This window comes from Mesoplodon densirostris, chromosome 11 (assembly GCF_025265405.1).
Source record: "Mesoplodon densirostris isolate mMesDen1 chromosome 11, mMesDen1 primary haplotype, whole genome shotgun sequence".
Taxonomy (NCBI): domain Eukaryota; kingdom Metazoa; phylum Chordata; class Mammalia; order Artiodactyla; family Ziphiidae; genus Mesoplodon; species Mesoplodon densirostris.
The window spans coordinates 27,949,014-27,972,504 of record NC_082671.1 but is presented as its reverse complement, the minus strand read 5'-3'; the positions used below and the strand labels follow the sequence as shown (position 1 = coordinate 27,972,504).

At 37.6% G+C, this 23,491-nt stretch overlaps 1 protein-coding gene across 2 annotated transcripts in view; it reads left to right on the top strand.

Annotated features, from left to right (window-relative positions):
* AMN1 (antagonist of mitotic exit network 1 homolog) overlaps positions 1–23,491 on the top strand; it is a 71,332-nt gene that overhangs the window by 31,366 nt on the left and 16,475 nt on the right. For both annotated transcript variants that reach the window (XM_060113580.1, XM_060113579.1), the window contains exons 2-5: positions 14,430–14,562; positions 16,597–16,741; positions 18,954–19,171; positions 19,853–19,909. In XM_060113580.1, coding sequence (XP_059969563.1) covers positions 14,446–14,562; positions 16,597–16,741; positions 18,954–19,171; positions 19,853–19,909 — 537 coding nt within the window. In that variant the 5' untranslated portion in view covers positions 14,430–14,445. The remainder of the gene's footprint in view (positions 1–14,429; positions 14,563–16,596; positions 16,742–18,953; positions 19,172–19,852; positions 19,910–23,491) is intronic.

Below are 23,491 nucleotides of genomic sequence, written 5' to 3'. Positions count from 1 at the left end.
CCTCTGCACCCCTGCTGCTGTGCTCTCCTCCATGGCTCCGAAGCTTCCCCCCCACCCACCCCCCATCTCCGCCAGTGAAGGGGCTTCCTAGTATGTGGAAACTTTTCTTCCTTCACAGCTCCCTCCCAGAGGTGCAGGTCCCGTCCCTATTCTTTTATCTCTGTTTTTTCTTTTTTCTTTTTCCCTACCCAGGTATGTGGGTATTTTCTTGCTTTTGGGGAAGTCTGAGGTCTTCTGCCAGTGTTCAGTACGTGTTCTGTAGGAGTTATTCCACATGTAGGTGTATTTTTGATGTAATTGTGGGGAGGAAGGTGATCTCCATGTCTTACTACTCTGCCATCTTGAAGGTACCCCTAATTTATTTTTTGGGGGGGCCACACCGTGCAACATGCAAGATCTTAGTTCCCTGACCAGAGATTGAACCTGGGCCCCCTGCATTGGGAGTGTGGAGTCTTAACCACTGGACCACCAGGGTAGTCCGACAAGGATATTTTTCCAAAATTTATAGGAATCCATCATATTTCCCACCTTCATGGGCATGGGTTACTGCAGGGGAACTTGGTGAGCAGTTACTCAACCAAATGGTCATTATCTTCATAGGATAGAGGTTAGCAAACTTTTTCTGTAAAGGGCCGAAGAGAAATATTTTCAGTTTTGTAGGCTTCTGTCACAATTACTCAACTCTGCCTTTGTAGAGCAAAAGCAGCCATAGACAATACATAATAAAGAAACAGTCATGACTGATTCAATAAAACTTTATTTACAGAAGCAGGCAGCAGACCAGGCTCAGCCCATGGGTTATAGTTTGCTGACTCTGATCTAGAGCCAGTTCAATCCAAAAGGAGAATGCAGGTGACTAAACTAAGATTAAGTTTGAATTCTATAAGCTCCTTTTTGGCCAGGCTGCCACCCAGCTGTACCAACCAGACTGGCTTGGGGTAGCTATTAGGGAAAAGAAAGATGTATCATGCTCAGGAAATGTCAGAGTAGAATTCTAAAATTTCAGAATTGGTCAAGATAATCCTCCACCCCTTTAATCCTGATCATTATCTAGAAGGTGGCCAAGGGGATGTCAACTCTTTCAGTGGATGTTTGCATTTAATTAAGATGTGTGGACCAGGAGAAAGTTAAGGAGGTAGAGTCAGAAATCTCTTTAGTTGACTTTTTAAAAAATCCATTTACCTCTTGTTGGAACCAGCAGCTTGAGGATAATAAGGGATATGAAAGTCCATTGAATACCTTGATTATTGGTCCAGTGTTGAGTGAACATTTGCAATAAGAGACATCATACTGTCCAACTGCATATGGCCTGAAAGGCCAAAAACATAACACATTTTATGTTATGGCCAATGTGGCTTGAGTTGGTTGATCAGACTGGAACAGTGACACCATAACCTGAAAACGTATCGACAACAGTAAGGCATCAATGGAGGACCCAAGGCAAGTGGTCAAAGGCTCAATATAGTCAGCTTGTCAGGAGTGAGAGGGGACAACACTCCATGTATTGTGGCCTATTTCATTAGAAAACAAACAGGCAAACTTTTTTAAAAAAATTTATTTTATTTATTTATTTTTGGCTGTGTTGGGTCTTCACTGCTGTGCATGGGCTTTCTCTAGTTGCAGCAAGTGGGGGCTACACTTCGTTGAGGTGCAGAGGCTTCTCACTGTGGTGGCTTCTCTTGTTGCAGAGCACGGGCTCTAGGCTTATGGGCTTCAGTAGTTGTGGCATGTGGGTTCAGTAGTTGTGGCTCATGGGCCCTAGAGTGCAGGCTCAGTAGTTGTGGCACATGGACTTAGTTGCTCAGCAGCATGTTGGATCTTCCTGGACCAGGGCTTGAACCCATGTCCCCTGCATTGGCAGGCAGATTCTTACCCACCACACCAGCAGGGAAGCCCAACAGGCAAACTTTTGAAAGGAGGCACAAGACTGGCATGCAGTGGTAGCTTTAACATCAGACACAGATAATCCTTACTTTCCTCGGCCATGATGGTGGATGTGTTGCCATGTTCAGTGTGATGATGGATTCCCAGTAGCAATGACAGGGATCTGGGTGGGGCATACTTAATTAACAGCATGAATCCAGCCCATTCCATTAGGGAATGAGCCATTGCCATGTATATCAGCTATAATTTGTTTCTACAATTCACAGTCCTAAAGAGGACTTGATCTTTAATCTACCAAACTGTGGTCTTGCAAATGGCAGACCAGGTGACTAGGCAATTGGCAATAGTCCAAGAGTCAGTAAAAATATAAGCCTTAATCTTAATAGTATTACCATTATCTAAGGTAGATATTGGCAAACTGCTGTAAGTCTAGACAATGAATATTTTCAGACTTGCAGGCCATATGGTCTCAGCTCTGCCATTACAGTGTGTGAAAGCAGCCATAGACAGTATATAAATGAACAGACATGGCTGTGTTCCAAGGAAACTTTATACACAAAAGCAGATAACAGGCCAGATTTGGCCCATTGGCCATAGTTTTCTGACCCCTGGTCTAAGACAGTGGTAACAGCTTTTATTGTATTTACCCAGAAACTGCCTTTGAGAGGACCCAGATGTTGGACTTAGCAAAGACGTAAAGAAACTACTATAAATGTGTTCAAAGAACTAAGGGATACCATACTTACAGAAGTCAAGGGAGAAACAGCTTGGCAGTTCCTCAAAAAGTTAAACATAGAATTACCATATTACCCAGCAATTCCACTCCTAGGTATGTACCCAACAGAATTGAAACTGGGTACTTAAACAAATACTTGTACACAAATGTTCATAGTAACAGTGTTCACAACAGCCAAAATGTAGAAGCAACCAAAATGTCCATCACCAATGAATCAATAAACAAAATGAGATATATCCATACAATGAAATATCATTCAGCCATAAAAAGGAATAAAATACTGATACATGAGCATGTATGAACCTCAGAAACATTATGCTAAGTGGAAGAAGCCAGACACAAAAGTTCACATTTATATGAATTAATTTATATGAAATACCTGAAACAGAAAATTCCATAGAGAAAGAAAGCATATTGGTAGATGCCAGGTACTGGGGAAAAAGAGGAATGGAAATTGACTCCTTAATAAGTGTAAGTATTCTTTTGGGCTAATGAAAATGTTTTATAAGTATAGAGGTGGTGGTTACACAACATGAATATACAAAATGCCACTGAATTGTACACTTTAAATGATCAATTTTATATTATGCGAATTTCACCTCAATTTCAAAAAAAGGAAAATAAAAGAAGTAAAGAAAGGCATGATGACAATGTCTCATACAGTAGATACAATAGAGAATATTTATATAGAGATAGAAATTAGATATAAAAAAGAACCAAATGGAAATTCTGGAATTGAAAAAGTACAATAACTGAAATTTAAAAATCACTAGAGGGACTCAGTAGTAGATTTGAACTGGCAGAAGAAAGAATTATGAACTTGAAGATAAATAATAGTATGCAATCTGAAGAGTGGAAAGAAAATAGGATGAAGAAAATGGAACAGAACCTCAGAGAAGTATGGGATAAGCATGTCAACATACATGTGATGGGAATACCAGAACAAAAGGAGAGAAAGGAGCAGGAAAAAATTCTTGAAGAAATAATAGCTAAAAGCCAGATTTAATGAGAAATATTAATCTACACATCCAATAAACTCAGTGAATTGAAATTAACTCAATGAATTTGTAGGATAAATACAAAGAGATCTAAACACAAATATCATAGTAAAAATGCTGAGGCCAAAGACCAGAAGAAAGTCCTGTAAGCAGCAAGAGAAAAATTACTCATGTATAAAGGAAGCCTAATTAGATTAACAGTGGACTTCTTATCAGAAACAATGGAGGCAGAAGGTAGTGGGATGACATATTTAAAGTGCTGAAAGAAAAACCTCAACTAAGAATACTATAAATAGCAAAACCCAACTTAAAAGTGGGAGCAGGATCTAAACAGATGGTTCTATAAAGGAGATATACAGATGGCTGACAAGCACATGCAAAGATGCTCAACATCATCAGCCAGCAGTGAAATGCAAATCAAAACCACAATGAGTTATTACTTCATAGCCACTGGGATGGGTATATTAAAAAAAGACAGGGCCTCCCTGGTGGCGCAGTGGTTAAGAGTCCGCCTGCCGATGCAGGGGATACGGGTTCGTGCCCCGGTCTGGGAGGATCCCATATGCCGCGGAGCGGCTGGGCCCGTGAGCCATGGCCGCTGGGCCTGCGCATCCGGAGCCTGTGCTCCGCAACGGGAGAGGCCACAACAGTGAGAGGCCCGCATACAGCAAAAAGAAAAAAAAAAAAAAAAAAAGACAGATTAGGGACTTCCCTGGCAGTCCAGTGGTCAAGACTCCACACTCCCAATGTAGGGAGCCCGGGTTCAGTCCCTGGTCAGGGAACTAGATCCTATGTGCATGCCACCACTAAGAGTCCGCATGCCACAACTAAGAGCCTGCATCCCATGATGAAGATCCTATGTGCCGCAACTAAGACCTGGTGCAGCCAAAAAAATAAATAAGTAAATAAATAAAAATTTTTAAAAGATTAAAGAAAACATCAAATATTGAAAAGGATGTTGAGAAATTGGAACCCTCACACACTGCTGGTAGGAACATAAAATGGTGTAGCCACTTTGGAAAATAGTTCAGTAGTTCCTCAAATGTTTACACATAGAGTTACCATATGACCCAACAGTTTTATGTGACCCAGCAACTGAGCTCTTAGATATGTCCCCAAAAGAAATGAAAACATATGTCCATCCAAAAACTCATACACAAATGTTTATAGCAGCATTATACATAATAGCCCAAAAGTAGAGACAACCCAAATACCCATAAGCTGATGCATGGATAAACAAAAGGCGGTAAAAAGGAATGAAGTGCTGATACATGTTACAATGTAGATGAACTTGAAAATGCTATGCTAAGTGAAGGAAGCCAGTAATAAAATACCACAAATTTTATGATTCCATTTATATGAAATGTGCAGATAGGCTAATCTAGAGATACAGAAAATAACACCCTGTCTCGATGTGTCCTCACATGGTAGAAGGGGCTAGGGATTTCTGTGGAGCTTCTGGTAGTTCCCTAGGCTGTGGAAGGTGGGGAGGATTGGCAGGTGACTGCTAATGGGTACAAGATTTGATTTTAGTGTATTGAAAATCTTCTGGAATTAGATAATGATGATGGATGCAGAACTCTGTGGATTCACTAAAAACCACTGTTATATCAGTTATATCTTAATAAAGCAGTTACTCCCCAAATGATCTTTTTTAGTTAAGCTTTTAACTTTTAGAATAAATGACATCACTTTCTGTCGATGGTAGAGCATTTGATTTCAATATCATAACAGAGTTGAGGATAATGAGAGCTGAGAGTGTAAACTCGTTACCTTTCTTATTTGTTGTAGTCCATCCAGTATGAATTACTTAAAACATGTAAACAACCTAAATAATGCATAGTTTTGGAAAACAGGAGTGAAATCCATGGAGATGTGCCATCCAGCTCACCCTTCAGGGAAGGACTTTCTGCCCTCCTGTGGGAGGAGGGTGAGCAGATAGCTTCCATTACTCAGCTCCATCAGAATCTACCTCTGTTGCAGAGCCACCTAGCTTGAGGTCACACTCTTCCAAGAGCAGCCCACATCAATGGCAAGGATATAAAGTCCCAGCCAAAAATAGAATTCCTGTTTAAAAACTAGTATCTCGTGCATTTATTATGTGCAGGTGTATGGTTTGAATTTTCACTGTTAATATCCTCAAAATGGATACATAACAGTTAACTATGCTTTGGAATTTGTGAATACTTATGAGGTCTGCTATGGTCTGAATGTTTTTGTACCTCTAAAATTCATATGTTGCAATCCTACCCCTAAAGGTATACTGTTAGTAGCTGGGGCCTTTGGGAGGTGTTTAAATCATGAGGGTGGAGCCTTATGAATGGGATTAGTGCCTTTACAAAAGAATCTCCAGAGAAATCCCTGGCCCCTTCCACCATGTGAGGACACATAAAGAAGGTCCCAGCTGTGAATCAGGAAGAGAACCCTTACCCAACCATGCTGGCACTTTGATCTTGGACTTCCAGCATCCAGAACTGTAAAAATTAAAGTTCATTTCTTTTTAAGCTACCTGGTCTATGGTATTTTGTTATTGCAGTTCAACAAGATAAAGACAGAGTCCTTAAGAAGAGGAAAACTGAAACCTTCTCTATGAGGTTTGCTTTCACAACACAAAGAATACAGGACTCTCATGCAAAACTACTTGTGCAAAGAAGCATTAACAGCCAAAATTTATAAAGTATCTAAAGAAAAAAATAGCATGAAAGAGACTCCACAGAAAATAGGAGAATTGACACTTTACGAACTACAGACAATAGAATTTTGAAAAATATTTTAAAACAAAGATATTGGAAATGTTCAAAAACAAAGGAGCAGTTATCCTTAAGGGAAGGATATAGATAAAATAACGGACAGATTTTTTAAAAATTAAAAGCCCTAAGAAAGAAAAAGGTAGTCATTGAAATAACCACCTAAATTCCTTTGCATGTTTCATAATGGATGATAGACTGGATTTTGACCACATCCTGTCTTAAGATAAGACCTACTAGTCCCCCACCTCCACCCATTCCATACTTTTTCACAGTTAGCTGAGTCTGGGACCCTGCAGGCACTTTTTTTTCTTTTTTAAGTTTTTTTTTTTTTTAACATCTTTATTGGAGTATAATTGCTTTACAATGGTGTGTTAGTTTCTGCTTTATAACAAAGTGAATCAACTATGTGTATACACATATCCCCATATCCCCTCCCTCTTGTGTCTCCCTCCCAACCTCCCTATCCCACCCCTCTAGGTGGTCACAAAGCACCGAGCTGATCTCCTATGCTATGGGGCTTCTTCCCACTATCTATCTACCTTACGTTTGGTAGTGTATATATGTCCATGCCACTGTCTCACTTCGTCCCAGTTTACCCTTCCCCCTCCCCGCGTTGTCGAGTCCATTCTCTATATATCTGCATCTTTATTCCTGTCTTTCCCCTAGGTTCTTCAGAACCATTTTTTAAAAATTCTATATATATATGTGTTAGCATACAGTAGTTGTTTTTCTCTTTCTGACTTACTTCACTCTGTGTGGCAGACAGAGTCCATCCACCTCACTACAAATAACTCAGTTTCCTTTCTTTTTATGGCTGCCTGCAGGCACTTTTGAGGTCATCATTACTGCAGGTTGGCCCTATCCTGCTACTTGGAGTACTATTGATAGTAGCTTTAATTAAATGCTTTAAGTGACAAATTGAACGGATTTGGTTTTAGCCTCTGTTGGTCAAATTAATTTAAATGGCTGACAGAGTGGCATACTTACATGAATATTTGAATTCAGCCAAGAACATGTTGGGGTAGATTGTTGGGAGAGGCAGTGCTGTGGACCTGCACATTCTTGCTGGGTATACCAAGAATGCGGGGCCTTGATTACCTAGGACATTTCTCAAGGTTGTGTTTGTAGCAAACAGACTTGAGGGATGAAGTATTTTCTCCTTCCAAAAAGAGCAGGCTTGCTTCAGTTTGCTATAAGAATGGTGAATTCCCCCAAGCTCAGTGTTCCTCTCCTGTAATACAACCCACTGCATGGGCAAACATCTATCTGGACCTACCTACATTATATTTGCAGGACTTGGAGGGCATGGGGAACCAACAGAAACATGAAGCTCTGGCTACTGCTCTTGTCATTAGTAATAAAGTCCTTTTTCTCTGACCCATGGATCTCATGTCTTCTGCTAGCATTCATGAAATGGTAATAAAGCTAACTCATAAACTAGTAAGTAGGGTAAACTCTCAGACTCTGCACAGTTCTTGACAATTGCAAAAATCAATTACAAGAGGGTTTTTAAGTCAAAAAGTGAAAGGTAAAACAATGAATGAATTTTTTCTAGAAGAAAGCATAGGAGACTATTTTCATGAATGTAGAACAGTGAAAGAGTTCATAAACAGGACACAAAAAAATACTTGCTATAAAGAAAACACATATTGGACCTCATCAAATGTACTTCTCCACAACATAAAACATGATTAAGAGAATGAAAAGGCAAACCACAGAATGGGAGTCTATAATTACAACATAAATAATCAACAGAAGGCTCATGTCTGTAATATAAGAGGAACTCCTATGTACCACTAAGTAAAACAGTCAACCCAAAAGAAAACTGGACATGATACTTGGACAGAAACTCCAAGAGACTATCCAAATGTATCAATACAATAAAGGAATGAAAATGTGCTCAAATTAATAATCTGGGATTGAAATTTAAAGCCACAATGCATTGTTACTATAGTCTCACTATACTGGCAAAAATTAAAGAGACTGACAATGCCAAGTGTTGACAAGGATATGGATTCCAGAAACTTTCATTGACTGATGGTAGGATCTTGAATCAGTACAAACACCTTGGAAAACTGTTGGGCATTAAGCTAAACATATGCATACCATATGAGTCAGAAGTTCCACTCCCAGGTATGTACTTGATTGAAACATAGGCACATGTGTACCGAGACATATCCCAAAATATTCATATTAATATTCCTAATAGTAAAAAATTATAAACCACCACACTGTACATCAACAGTCAAATAGATAAATAAATTGTTCATACAGTGGAATATTATGCAGCAGTGAAAATGGGCATGAACAAACTATAGCTATCTACAACAACGCAGATGAATCTTGCAAAGATGTTAGCAAAAGAAGCCAAAGAAAGATGGTGGAGCAATAGTAAAACCAAACTGAATGGTTTTACTGAAGTGAAAAACATCAATATAGATAGGAACATTACTTAAGGGTAAAAGGAATGTTCCACGAGAAGATAAAATGATCATAAATTTGCAACCAACACCATAGTTTTATAAAAAAGAAAACTGTCACAATTATAAGGACAATTGTCAAATTTAGTCATGGTAGGAAACTTAATACATGATATTTTATAAGTACAGAACGAATACTATATGCTCTTTATGCATATATACTTTAGTATTAGAAGTATAATAAAATCATGGACTATTTTTAAAACTGCATGGTAGTAGTTGTTTCCGCAAAGGGAGATAAAGAAAGTCAACCTGAGGCTTCCCTGGTGGCGCAGTGGTTGAGAGTCCGCCTGCCGAAGCAGGGGACACGGGCTCGCGCCCCGGTCTGGGAAGATCCCACATGCCGCAGAGCGGCTGGGCGCTGAGCCTGCACGTCCGGAGCCTGTGCTCCGCAACGGGAGAGGCCACAACAGTGAGAGGCCCGCGTACCGCAAAAAAAAAAAAAAAAAAAAAAAAGAAAGTCAACCTGAATAGGTGGACAGAGGCTTTAATTTTATCTGAAATGTTATATAATGGATTTAATCTTATTAATATTATTAGTATTAATATCATAATTATATTATTAATAATTAATTATATTATTAATATAATGTTTTGAAATGGATTAAAGACTTAAACATAAGGCCGGATACTGTAAAACTCTTAGAGGAAAACATAGGCAGAACACTCATTGACATAAATCACAACAAGATCTTTTTCGATCCATCTCCTAGATTAATGAAAATAAAAATAAATGATTGGGACCTGATTAAACTTAAAAGCTTTTTCACAGCAAAGGAAACCATAAGCAAAATGAAAAGACAACCCTCAGAATGGGAGAAAATATTTGCAAACTAAGCAACTGACAAGGGATTAATCTCCAAAATATACAAACAACTCATGCAGCTTAATATCAAAAAAACCAACCCAATCAAAAAATTGGCATAAGATCTACATAGACATTTCTCCAAAGAAGACATATAGGTGGCCAAAAAGCACATGAAAAAATGTTCAACATCACTAATTATTAGAGAAACGCAAATCAAAACTACAATGAGGTATCACCTCATACCAGTCAGAATGGCCATCATCAAAAAAATCTACAAACAGGGACTTCCCTGGTGGTCCAGTTGTAAAGAATCTGCCTTACAATGCAGCGGACACAGGTTCGATCACTGGTCAGGGAACTAAGATCCCACATGCTGTGGGGCAACTAAGCCCGCACGCCACAACTACTGAGCTCACATGCCTCAACTAGAGAGCCCGTGTGCCACAAACTGCAGAGCCCATGTGCTCTGGAACCCGTGCACCACAGCTACAGAGCCCACATGCCCTGGAGCCAGTGTGCCACAACTAGAGAGAAGCCTGTGCACTACAACGAAAGATCCCACATGCCTCAATGAAGATCTTGCACGCTGCAACTAAGACCTGATGCAGCCAAAAAAAAAAAAAAAAAAAAAAAACTACAAACAGTAAATGCTGGAGATGGTGTGGAGAAAAGGGAACCCTCCTATACTGTTGGTGGCAATGTAAATTGGTACAACCTCTATGGAGAACAGTATGGATGTTCCTTATAAAACTAAAAATAGAACTACCATACAGCCCAGCAATCCCACGCCTGGGCATATATCCAGAGAAAACCATAATTCAAAAAGATACATACACCCCAATGTTCATTGCAGCACTACTTACAATAGCCAGGACATGGTAAAAACCTGAATGTCCATCGACAGAGGAATGGATAAAAAAGATGTGGTACATATATACAATGGAATATTACTCAGCCATAAAAAAGAACAAAATAATGCCATTTGCAGCAACATGGATGGACCTAGAGATTGTCATACTAAATGAAGTAAGTCAGACATAGAAAGACAAATATATCACTTATATGTGGAATCTAAAAATAGGTTAGGGGCTTCTCTGGTGGCGCAGTGGTTGGGAGTCCGCCTGCCGATGCAGGGGGCGCGGGTTCGTGCCCCGGTCCAGGAGGATCCCACGTGCCGTGGAGTGGCTGGGCCCGTGGGCCATGGCCGCTGGGCCTGTGCGTCCAGAGCCTGTGCGCTGCAGCGGGAGAGGCCGCAGCGGTGAGAGGCCTGCGTACCGCAAAAAGAAAAAAAAAAAAAGGTTACAAATGAACTTATCTACAAGAGATAAATAGAGTTACAGCCATAGAAAACAAACTTATGGTTACCAGGGTGTAGGGAGAGGGGGAGAGATAAATTGGGAGGTTTGGATTGACATCTACACACGACTGTATATAAAACAGATAACTAATAAGGACCTACCGTATAGCACAGGGAACTCTACTCAATACTCTGTAATGGCCTATGTGGGAAAAGAATCTAAAGAAGAGTGGATATATGTATATGTAAAACTGATTCACTTTGCTGTACACCTGAAACTAACACATTCTAAATCAGTTATACTCCAATAAAAATTAAAAAAGAAAAGAACAACTTCATGGTAATAGTTGTTTCTGCAAATGGAGATAAAGAAAGTAAACCTAAATAGGCAGACGAGGCTTTAATTTTATCTGAAGTGTTTTATATCTTATGAAAGGTACCTGACACAAAATGATAAAATAAATTTTTAAATTCTTGGTTTGGGGTACATGATTTATATCATTCTATTTTATTTTTCTGTATTTTTGAAAATTTTCATTATAAAATGGTAATGTACATAAACTAGCAAAAACTTGTAGAAATAAAAAGAAAAGTTGATTTCAAAATACAAGTATTGCAAACTAAGAATTCTACAGATTTAGTAGAAAAAATAAGAACATAGAAGAATTAAATGATACTCATCAATAAATAATCATATACACATAAGATATTTGTGTATTAATCAATAAATAATCATATACACATAATATATTTGTGTATACATACACAGAGAGAGATATTTAGACACATATAATACACAGAAAGAGAACATTACATCTCTCAGAGAGTTTACATTCTCTGAATATTTATAGAGCATATACAAAATCAGTCATGTATTTGGCCACAAAAATACCTCTTACACATTTAAGTAAAAAACAGCAAAATAGACAAAGGATATGAATAGACAATCCTGAGAAAAGAAAATCTAGATAACCAGCATGTTTATGAAAAGATACTAAATTTACTAGTAATTAAAGAAATACAAATTAAAGTAATGAGATACCACTTTTCACCCATGAGATCTTCCAACATTTAAGAGTAAGTAGATCTTAAAAACAGTGCTAAGGGATTTCCCTGATGGCACAGCGGTTAAGAATCCACCTGCCAATGCAGGGGACATGGGTTCAAGCCCTGGTCCGGGAAGATCCCACATGCTGCGGAGCAACTAAGCCCGTGAGCCACAACTACTGATGCCCATGCACCTAGAGCCCGTGCTCTGCAACAAGAGAAGCCACCACAATGAGAAACGCATGCACCACAACAAAGAGTAGCCCCCACTCACTGCAACTAGAGAAAGCCCACGCACAGCAATGAAGACCCAACGCAGCCAAAAATAAATAATAAATAAATAACAAAAAACCAAACCAAAACAAAACAAAAAACAGTGCTGAGTGAAAGACTAAGCAAATCTATGACAAATACCACATACATAAATTAGAAATATATCCATATAACAATCATGTTAAGAGGGTACATACAACAAAAGGATACATACCAGACATTAGAATGGTTTCCTGGAGTGGTGGGGGATGAGATTGGGAAATGGACATAATGGAAAAATAAATAAAATGAACAATAATACCTACTGCTTAGGGATGTAGAGGAAAGGGAACCCTCCAACACTGCTGATGGAAATATGAAGAAAACAATCTGACACCATATGTTACCATGGAATTCTCATCTCATGACTAAAGTCATCCACACTGTGAAATATTATATTGGCATTAAAGGAGAGTTAAAACCACACTTGATGTTTTAAAGAATTTCCTAAGGTATTATTGAGTGAAAGAGGGTGTAGAAAAGTAAGTATACAGTGATGCCATTCTAGGAAACAGTGATCTCTCCCCACCCGCAACCTAACCCTTTAAATGTATGTTTGAGTACATACATACATGTGTGAGCACACATGTGTGTGTACAAGCACAGAGAAAAAATAAGAGGGAACATACACGGAACAGGGTGAGGAACTAAATAATGGAAGGGGGAAGGAAAGGAGAGGGAAAGGCAGAGGCAACCAAAAGAAGAAAAAATAAAGATTGCACTAAAAAAATTCAAGTGTATGATCATATTTATTCATGAATGTAAAAGTGTATATATGAGGGAGTATTTGTAGGCAGAAATTAAATAAGGTTTGTATTATTTGTTTAACATATGAGTGTCTCGGATAGTTGGAATCTCAGGCCACATATGGGGTATGTTGGTCATGTAGGTCTCGGTTGTTGCCTGCTTTGTGCATGTGCAATACTGGCACTAAGTTTATTATCTGTGATTTGTACTATTTGTGGAATCTTTGTGGTTACAGTTCTTTCTTGAGTGATTCTAATACCTGCATAATTTTTAAGAAAAATAGTGAAAGCAAGATTGTTGGGTTAACAAATAAAATTTGTCAATTTGTAGGCCCTAATTTAATGTTTAGTTAGAAATATGTGACTAAAAACTTGGTGGAAACTGTGTCTTAGGAATTGGAGAGACTGACTTAAGAAAAATATCTTGTCATCAGAATGCATTTTAGTAAATGAGGTATGATGAGAAAAAGTTGTAGAGGAAAAGAAACTTGCCCATAACTGAGCACAGACTAGGCTTTTGCATCGTACCAAGCTTAAGTTGTAATATTCATATAAAATGTACACCCTGTTTATGAAAGGACTAAGCACTAACAAATAGCACTTGGAGGTTCCTTAAAAAACTAAAAATAGAACTACCATATGACCCAGCAATCCCACTATTGGGCATATACCCTGAGAAAACCATAATTCAAAAAGAGACATGTACCACAATGTTCATTGCAGCACTATTTACAATAGCCAGGACATGGAACCAACCTAAATGTCCATTGACAGATGAATGGATAAAGAAGATGTGGCACATATACACAATGGAATATTACTCAGTCATAAAAAGAAACGAAATTGAGTTATTTGTAGTGAGGTGGATGGACCTAGAGTCTGTCATACAGAGTGAAGTAAGTCAGAAAGAGAAAAACATACCATATGCTAATGCATATATATGGAATCTAAAAAGAAAGAAGGTACTGATGAACCTAGTTGCAGGGCAGGAATAAAGATATAGACATAGAGAGTGGGCTTGAGGACACAGGATGGGAGGGGGAAGCTGGGATGAAGTGAGAGTAGCATCGACATATATAGACTACCAAATGTAAAACAAGTTAGCTAGTGGGAAGCAGCTGCATAGCACAGGGAGATCATCTCGATGCTTTGCAATGACCTAGAGGGGTGGGATAGGGAGGATAGGAGGGAGGCTCAAGAGGGAGGGAATATGGGGGTATATGTATGCATATGGCTGATTCACTTTGGTGTACAACAGAAACTAACACAGTATTGTGAAGCAATTATTCTCCAATAAAGATCTATTTAAAAAAATATATTAGGAATCAGTACCCGTACAGTGTAATTTACTATATTGTATTTGTATTTCAGATGCCTTTGGTGCTTCATGAAGAATATTTCGAGATACATCACAGACATTAAGCCTTTGCCACCCAACATAAAAGATAGACTGATCAAAATAATGAGCGTGCAGGGGCAGATAACAGATTCTAATATAAGTGAGGTAAGAGCATATACAAAGAGCATGTATAGCCTGTAAAGCTATTATAGTTTACTGTTTAGCTATGGTTTCAGATTTTTGGAACAGTGGTTTATAGTAGGATTCGTAATAATTTTAAAATATAATGAAGTGTTGGGGTTCTTTTTTTCTCCCGATAACCAGAATGTCCATGTGTAATAGTTTCTAAAAAATCTTCTCCCACTATTCTTTCAGGTGTTTCTCTTGTCTTCATGGTGATAGCATCCATGAACCCCATATTTTCAAGAAGTTTAAACTTTTTGATTGAGTACACCTTAATAAAGCTGGAAAAAAATTAAAATGCAGGGTGAATAAACAAATGGCAAAAAAAAGACCCACAATAAGAAATATATATGTTACATTGTGACGCTAGCGCACAAGCCACACCTGTGTGTAACAGTACTCTGTACAGTACACTTGGATATTTTCTGTTTTATTCTAGTATGTCTTATTCCATTTAAAAAATGATCGCCTTTATTTCTCACAAATATCATCCTCATCTTAATGAGGATAGTGAGGCACAAAAAGAAAGCAGAGCTTGATCACAATCACAGGCTTGGAACTCAGGCAGCCTGCCTCCAGAGTACATGCTCGTTTATACACTGTACTATATTGCCTCTTAAAATCAGTCTGAATGTTCAACTTAAGTGTTTGCCAGTGTAGGATACATTTAATAAGTTACGGTGCATGCGTAAAATGAAATAGTATGTAACCACAATTAATTATTTTTTAAAAAGTGCCCATTTATAAATATATACGATCTGATCCCATTGTTCTTCAAACGTTTTTTTAAAAACTCATAAAACATCAAAACTAACGTTATGTTTGTCACTGGGTGTTGATATTATGGGTAATTTTAGCTATAACTAGTTAAACGCATGGCCTTTGGAATTAGGAAGACCTGGCTTCCCATCCTAGCTCGGCTCCTTTTTTAGCTGTGTACTTTGTGTTGCTACTTAAGCTCCGAGTGATTCAATTTTCTCATTTATAAAATAGCAATGACCAATCTCTTAGGGTGGTGTGTGTGTGTGTGTGTGTGTGTGTGTGTGTATGTGTATGTGTATGTAAGAGAGAGAGAGAGAGAATATTAAATGACATATTTTATATAACACAGTACCCTTCCTGGTAAGGGCTCAATAAATAGAAATAGTTATTTGTATCATTTCTATAATTTTTCTGTGCTGTCTGAATGTTTTACAATAACAGTACATTACTTTCATGTTCAGAAAAGTATAAGCCATTTCTATTTTCATAAAAATAAAGCAAAAGAGAAGGAAAATACCCCCAGAAAAAGAGCTCAGGGCTTCCCTGGTGGTGCAGTGGTTGAGAGTCCGCCTGCCGATGCAGGGGACGCGGGTTCGTGCCCCGGTCCGGGAAGATCCCACATGCCGCGGAGCGGCTGGGCCCATGAGCCATGGCCGCTGAGCCTGCACGTCCGGAGCCTGTGCTCCGCAATGGGAGAGGCCACAACAGTGACAGGCCTGCAAACCACAAAAAAAAAGAACTCAGAATGCTTTGAAATTGACCTGCTATTTGTTGTCCTCAAGTAAACACTCAGTAATACTGGGTTTGTTTGTACTAGCTCCCAAAAAGAAAAATGAAGGAGGTAAATATTCTAGATAAGCGTTTGGTATATAAGTGCTTAAAGACTCGTACTTGCTGAGCAAAGAGACACAGAGTTAGAATCTCTAATAATAGGAACCACTGGAAGAGGATAAGCTCCTCCCACCACCTTGGTTCTGCTTGCAGGTCTAGTGGGTCCTTACTCTCTGCCAGCTGTCTCAACAGTGCTCTGTGTCCCAGTGAGACTTTGGGGACACTAGAAGCTGCACCTCCAGTTGGAAGTTGGTTGGTTTTTTCCTGCTGTATGTATCTGTCTTCACACAGATATGTTTCTGTATTCTTTGCTGTATTTTCCACCTTCTGTTTGTCTGTTATGACCATCAAAACACTGAATATGGAATAAACATTTATATTTATAGGAAATATTAATTTCTCAAAATCATGTATTTATTATAGATTTTACATCCTGAAGTCCAAACTCTAGATCTACGAAGCTGTGATATTTCAGATACTGCTCTCCTGCACCTATGTAACTGCAGAAAATTGAAGAAATTAATTTTAAATTCCTCAAAAGAAAACAGAATTTCCATAACTTCAAAAGGTATGCTTATTAACACAATGAATTGGTTGAGTACTGTTCACCATCTGGCATAATTTTGGAGCAGAGAAGGGGAAAATATGTTAAAAGAGAGTATAAATATGTCAAAGAAATAGGAACTATATTTATCAATAAAATATTCAAACTAAGCTAAAGAATCCAAATTAGAATTCTTGCTTATAATCAGTGCTGAAAGTTGGGAAATACACTAAGTCACTACCTTGAAGTTTAAACATACTTAAAATAAACATGGATAGATACCTCTATATTTTAAATATTTTACCTAGTATAGTGAAACAAGAAATGACCAGTTCATACTTTGTTAAGGCTTTCTTGTAATATTACAACAGAAAGTTAAATCATCATCATCAGATTAAATTTACTAGGCACTCTCCTCTCAGCCTATTCACTGCATAGTTTTTGTAGCCAGAGCATAAGCTGCCCCATTTTGAACAGCACAAAACTAATCATATATTTTCCACTTCTGCTGACATAAAACTATATTAGACAATGACTGATTGACTAGGAAAGAACTAATCCTTAATTCCAGATACCAACTAATCAGATACCAACTTCATTCCAGATACCAATTTCAAGGACATGGGCCTGGAAGATGGGAACAGTTTATACTATAAGCCAGTCATATAGCAAAATCACCAAGCTCCCAGTTCCCTGAAAGATATAAAGGTCTAACACACACTCCTAAGTTGTTTTTACAGGAAGCATACCCCCACAAGATGAAAACTGCTGACCATCAGCACGTAGACCCCAGACTGGTTGAAACCAGAAGATTGGTGTTGCTTGAAACTTCACCTTGATGCCAACCAATCTGAAAATTGTGTACAAACTGCTCATGTACCCTGAAGCTCCCTCCCTCACACTGCCTATAAAATCTTTGTCTCCCGTCCGGCAACTTGGAGATGGTCTTAGGACAGTAGTCCACCAGCTTCCCAGGTTGCTGGCCTCCTGAATACAGCAAACTTTTCCTTTTCCACCAACACTTGTCTCTGGAGTATTGGCCTTTCGAGCAGCAAGCAGCTGAACTTGGTACCGGCCTTGTCCAGTTACAGTTTTTTGTTTGTTTGTTTGTTTTGCGGTACATGGGCCTCTCCAGTTACAGTTTTTTATAGCCAGACAAACTGCATTTTTCAGTGTGACTGTTACATGAATTAATGGATTTTTACCATTTTTTTTCAATAGAGGATTTTTATCTTTTTCTTCAGTATAAGAAAGAAAGAGTTACTTGGCTACCTAGGTTTCTGAAAAATCTTGTGGGTAGTTGGCTCTATTTTACAATCAGCTCGGTTAGCAAGTTAGGATATTCATAATACTGCAAAGAAGCATAAGTTTTAAAATGTTTACACAAATATTGATTCACTAAAAAGAACTTTCATGCTGGACACTGATGAATAAAATAAGAGTTCTTTCTTAAGATATGGAAAACAATAAAAATGACCTACACACGAATTTACCATCTTCCCTTTTGTGTATTTTGCCCATGAAAGTGTCTTTTAACAGGGCTATAATATTTGTCCATGACTGAAGGGCCCAGGATTCCTGAAGTACGTTTCTATTTATGTGGCACATTATTCACGTACCTGTCACTAAAGTGCTTTTACATCAGTTGAATTGGATTTAAGGGCTTCTGTTTTCTTGACCCTTAATAAAATGTAAGATTGGTCCAGGCTAACAAAGAAGGAGCATGTTGGTAGCAAAGGGCAGAATCAAAGAGGGAAGAGAGAACACAGAGATACAGGTATGATTCCTAAGGATAAGCATGAAAACTATTACTTAAGACATTTGGGCCATTTAACTTGTGATTTCTTTTCAGAGTCCACGAGAAAATTAACTTTATTTAAAACTTTTAACAAAAAGAAGTATCATCTACTATTTAATTACCTATTTTGGTTCTGAATGACTTTTGGCTATTTCCTAAAAGCAAGTCTAATCATAAACAAAAAAGTCTTGTCATTAATTGCAGATATTCTGAAGAATATACTACAGATTATGTAGAGAATTCTTGAAACATTCCAAAAGAGTTTTAAATAATGACAACATCACTGGAAATAAAGTATATCCCCACATGCACTACTTTGAAAAAGGCTAACATGCAATTGGATATATCAGTACTGGTGATTGCTGAAATGAAAATCAGTCACATTTCTCATATATAAACATATATAGCTCATTGATACAGAATTATGTTTTCCCTCAGGAATAAAAGCTGTGGCTTCATCTTGTTCTTACCTGCACGAAGCTTCTTTGAAAAGATGCTGCAATCTCACTGATGAAGGAGTCCTTGCTCTTGCACTCAATTGCCGGCTGCTAAAGATCATTGATTTAGGTGGCTGCTTAGGTATTACTGATGTGTCCTTGCAGGCGTTAGGAGAAAACTGCCCATTTTTGCAGTGTGTTGATTTTTCATCTACTCAGGTAAATGAAATACAGACTTGAAAGGTAGAGACTGTATGTATTTGCCCAGAGTATTTCCATAACTCAACCTAATTCTTTTTGTTGTTGCTAAAAAATTTTTTATTTATTTGTTTATTTATGTATGTATTTATTTATTTTTGGCTATGTTGGGTCTTCGTTGCTGCGAGCGGGCTTTCTCTAGTTGCGGAGAGTAGGGGCTACTCTTCGTTGCAGTGCACGGGCTTCTTATTGCGGTGGCTTCTCTTGTTGTGGATCACAGGCTCTAAGGTGTGCGGGCTTCACTAGTTGTGGTGTGTGGGCTTCAGTAGTTGTGGCTTGCGGGCTCTAGAGCGCAGGCTCAGTAGTTGTGGCGCAAGGGCTTAGTTGCTCCACAACATGTGGGATCTTCCCAGACCAGGGCTCGAACCCGTGTCCCCTGCATTGGCAGGCGGATTCTTAACCACCGCGCCACCAGGGAAGTCCACTAAAATTGTTGGCTTCATGCTTTGGTAGTTAAATAATTACAGTATAATTTGGCACCCCCCCCCAATTATTTTCAGTAAGGGTGGAAGGTATGTGTGGCTAAGACACGTTTGCCAAACGGGAGGAAATAAAACTATATCTAAATAATTAATAATTTTTATAAAAGTTTGCTTCCATCATCTCCATTTACGTGCTATGTTCCTTTTTTCCTTTGCTCAGGTATCTGACAGTGGTGTGGTTGCGCTTGTTAGTGGACCTTGTGCCAAGATATTAGAGGTAATTTTAAAATATCTGTAAAGATGATGATTATCTGAATTCACATTATCCTCAGAAATTCCTTTTTAAACCTAGAAGACAACCAGTGCCTTATTCTCATTAGGTATTTCCATGGACTTTTTTTTTTTTTTTTTTTGCCTCCACCTCTGTATTCCCAGAGTGAAGAAAAACTGGTTAAAGTTAGGAGATAAAGTATACTTTATAATAAAACCCATTTTACTTCCAATAAAAGTCCTTATTCTCCAGAAATTTTAGCTTCTAATACATTTAAAGATAGTCTTATTATGGATGAAAATACTGAAAATTTATCAATGTAAAACGACATTCTTTAGAATTTTCATGTCTGACTGATATTTTTACCAGGAATACTTATTCTCTTGCCAGTTTATTTTTCTTGACATCGTATTTATTCTCTTGCCATCATCTTTTTCTGAATCCATGAAGGGATCCAGACTATACCACTGTGGCATAAAAATTATTTTGATCTGAAGATGTCTGAGAAACAAGGGTTAAAAAAAAAAAAAAAGACTTTGTCTTAAACCCCACCTTCCCCCATCTGCCTAAAAGCAGACCCTTCCAAAAGAATTCAACTGCCTCAAACCCCCTTTAAGGTAGGCTTCCTATACGTGGGGAAGTCAGATGACAAATTGCATTAAATAAATATTGTCACGTCAAGATTATTGTTAAGTCCATCTATTCTCCTAAAGGTCATTTTGTCTTCCCTAAAAAGTCACCTGTTTTTCTGAGTGTCCTTTCTCCCCCTCCCCTTCTCCTATTAAGATGGTATATAAACTCTAAATTCTAGCCATTTCTTTGAGCCACTTTCTTTGTGAACTTGTGAATAAACTTCATCTTTTCCCTTGCTAATCTTACTGTCAGTTTAATCCGAAGGCTTCCAAAGACAAACATAAGAGGATAGAGAAAAGGTTTTTCCTCTCCAGAAGCCACATTGTGCGGCTGTTTAAAAAGATCATAAATTAGTGTTCAGCCTTTGTATTCAATGACTGATGTGATACCTGTAACCTATTTCTAAAATTAAGAAGCCTTTTGTCCCAAGATTTTGTTTTTTTTCCTTTTTCAGTTTACAGTGTTTTATTTTGTTTTTACTCATAATTATATATATATATATATATATATATATTTTTTTTTTTTTTTTTTTTTTTTGCCATACGTGGGCCCTCCCACCGCTGCGGCCCCTCCCATTGCGGAGCACAGGCTCCGGACGCGCAGGCTCAGCGGCCATGGCTCACGGGCCCAGCCGCTCTGCGGCATGTGGGATCCTCCCGGACCGGGGCACGAACCCGTGTCCCCTGCATCGGCAGACGGACTCTCAACCACTGTGCCACCAGGGAAGCCCACTCATAATTAATATAGCTGTGCTTTTCAACAATAAGTCACATCAAATCCTTTTTGGAAGTAAGCTGGCTATAAATTAATTATAAAAGTTAGTAATCACTATTATAATAGAATGGTGGTGCCATGTTTTTGCCAAAATATTTCTGCTTGATTTAATGCTCAAATAGTTCTTTTGGTGATATTTATATATTTGCATCCTGCTTGTATTTATGTGTGTATGTGTATGTGTGTACATAAAATAGCATATATATTTTTACAAATCTTTTAATTAAGAAATTCCTTTCTTTAAAATATGAAGTTCCAAATTCCAAATTGCATTCTAACTGTAGGGACAATAACTGCCATAATTTTTACTGTTTAAACACTAACATTTGTTGAGCACTTACTACATTCTAGCCTCCATGCTACTGCCTTATATTCATTAGGTTATTCAATTTTTACATTATCCTATAATCACCATCATTTCTTTTTTAACATCTTTATTGGAGTATAGTTGCTTTACAGTGGTGTGTTCGTCACCATCATTTTTAACAAAGTTCTCAAACAGATAACCTAGTTTATCACTTCCTAATAAAACCACCAGGAAATTAGTTGTTATGCAGTGGTAGGAAATATACCTACATATTTACTTCAGCTTTATAAAATTAGGAGCACCAACCTAAGCAGACTTAGGAAAAAATCCAGTAACCAATGTGTTGGTCATTGTAGTGTCATTGAATTTTTCACTTTTTCAGTTTACCAAAGCTTATTTCTGTTAAGTGCCAAAACATTTTAATGGAAATCTTTCCGAAATTTGTTAGAACTTAATTCCTTCCTTAAACGAATATATTTTAACCTTTGGCTCATAGCATCTTTCTGACCACAATTTCTGACTGAAACTGAAATACAAATGTCTTCATCTTTTTAACTGATTCTTCTCTTTTGGGTAACATGTATGCCTGCTATTTATTAGATACCCTCTTTTAATCTGTTGCTTTTAATTTGTTCAATTCTGGACAATTAAATTACCAATGTTGCTAAATAGTTTATAATTTGAAAATAAATTTGATTCAAAGTCTAAGGACCTCTCCTCAAGACTGACATTTAGTACAAACGTATGCTACAGCGTTTGTTGAATGTCAGGATTGCCTCTGAAATCTCTGTTGATCTGAGTTCTCAGTGAGCATGGACCATTTTGTTCATCACTTTGTCATCATTTTATCCCCAGGTTTGACTGCAGTTCCAGACATATGGTAGCACCTAATAAATCTTATCATATTCTTAACTTCATATTACATTTTATAGTTTCCTATAGTCTTCATGATTAAAAGTTTTATTTGCTGTATAAAATTATTCATTTATTAAACAAATATTTATTGAGTATCTGCTATGTTCTAGGCACTGGCATATCAGAGAACAAAATCTGTCCATGTTATGTATCACTTTCCTTTAATCATTTTTCTAATGTTGGTAATTCAGATTATTTACAGCTTTTAGCTACTAGAAATATTCATATGTTGGGACATATCACTTTTTTCTTCCATTGCTATAATGAACTCTCCAAAATGAAACAAGTGGATCAATAGGTATGAATCCTTTTTCTAATGGTCCCAAATTCATATTGCTGAATTGTTTCCCATAAAGGTTATGTTGTGAATTCACAGTTTTTGCTAGGACCCCAATTTGCCAGAGTTGAACATTTTCTTTCTTTTAATGCCTTAATATATTTTAAATGAAACCTGACTTGAACACTGTTCCTTCCATCTCTTGTTCTCAGTTGTATCTCATTGTCTGTAGCCTTTGCCAATTCATATCATAGGATGCCTTTGCCAATGTATAATATACAATGCTTTCTGCCTCAATTTTTATGAGTTTTCAATATATTCAAAGTTTCCTTTATTTCTAAGATATGATTAATTATAATATGTACACCAACATAGTATTTCTTTTCTCCTGAAAAGTTGATATTACCATAAGTATACATATCAATTACCACATGAATCTTATTTCCAGAGTTGTTAAATTCTTTTAATGTGGGCAAATATACATAAAAATTGCTATTTTAACCATTTTTAGTGTACAGTTCAGTGGAATTAAGTACATTCACATCATTGTGCAGCCATCACCATTAACTATCTCCAGAACTTTTTCATCATCCCAAATTGAAACTCTTTACCCTTTAAACAGTAACTCCCCATTATCTTCTCCCCCAGCCTCTGGCAATCTCTGTTCTATCTTCTGTCTTTA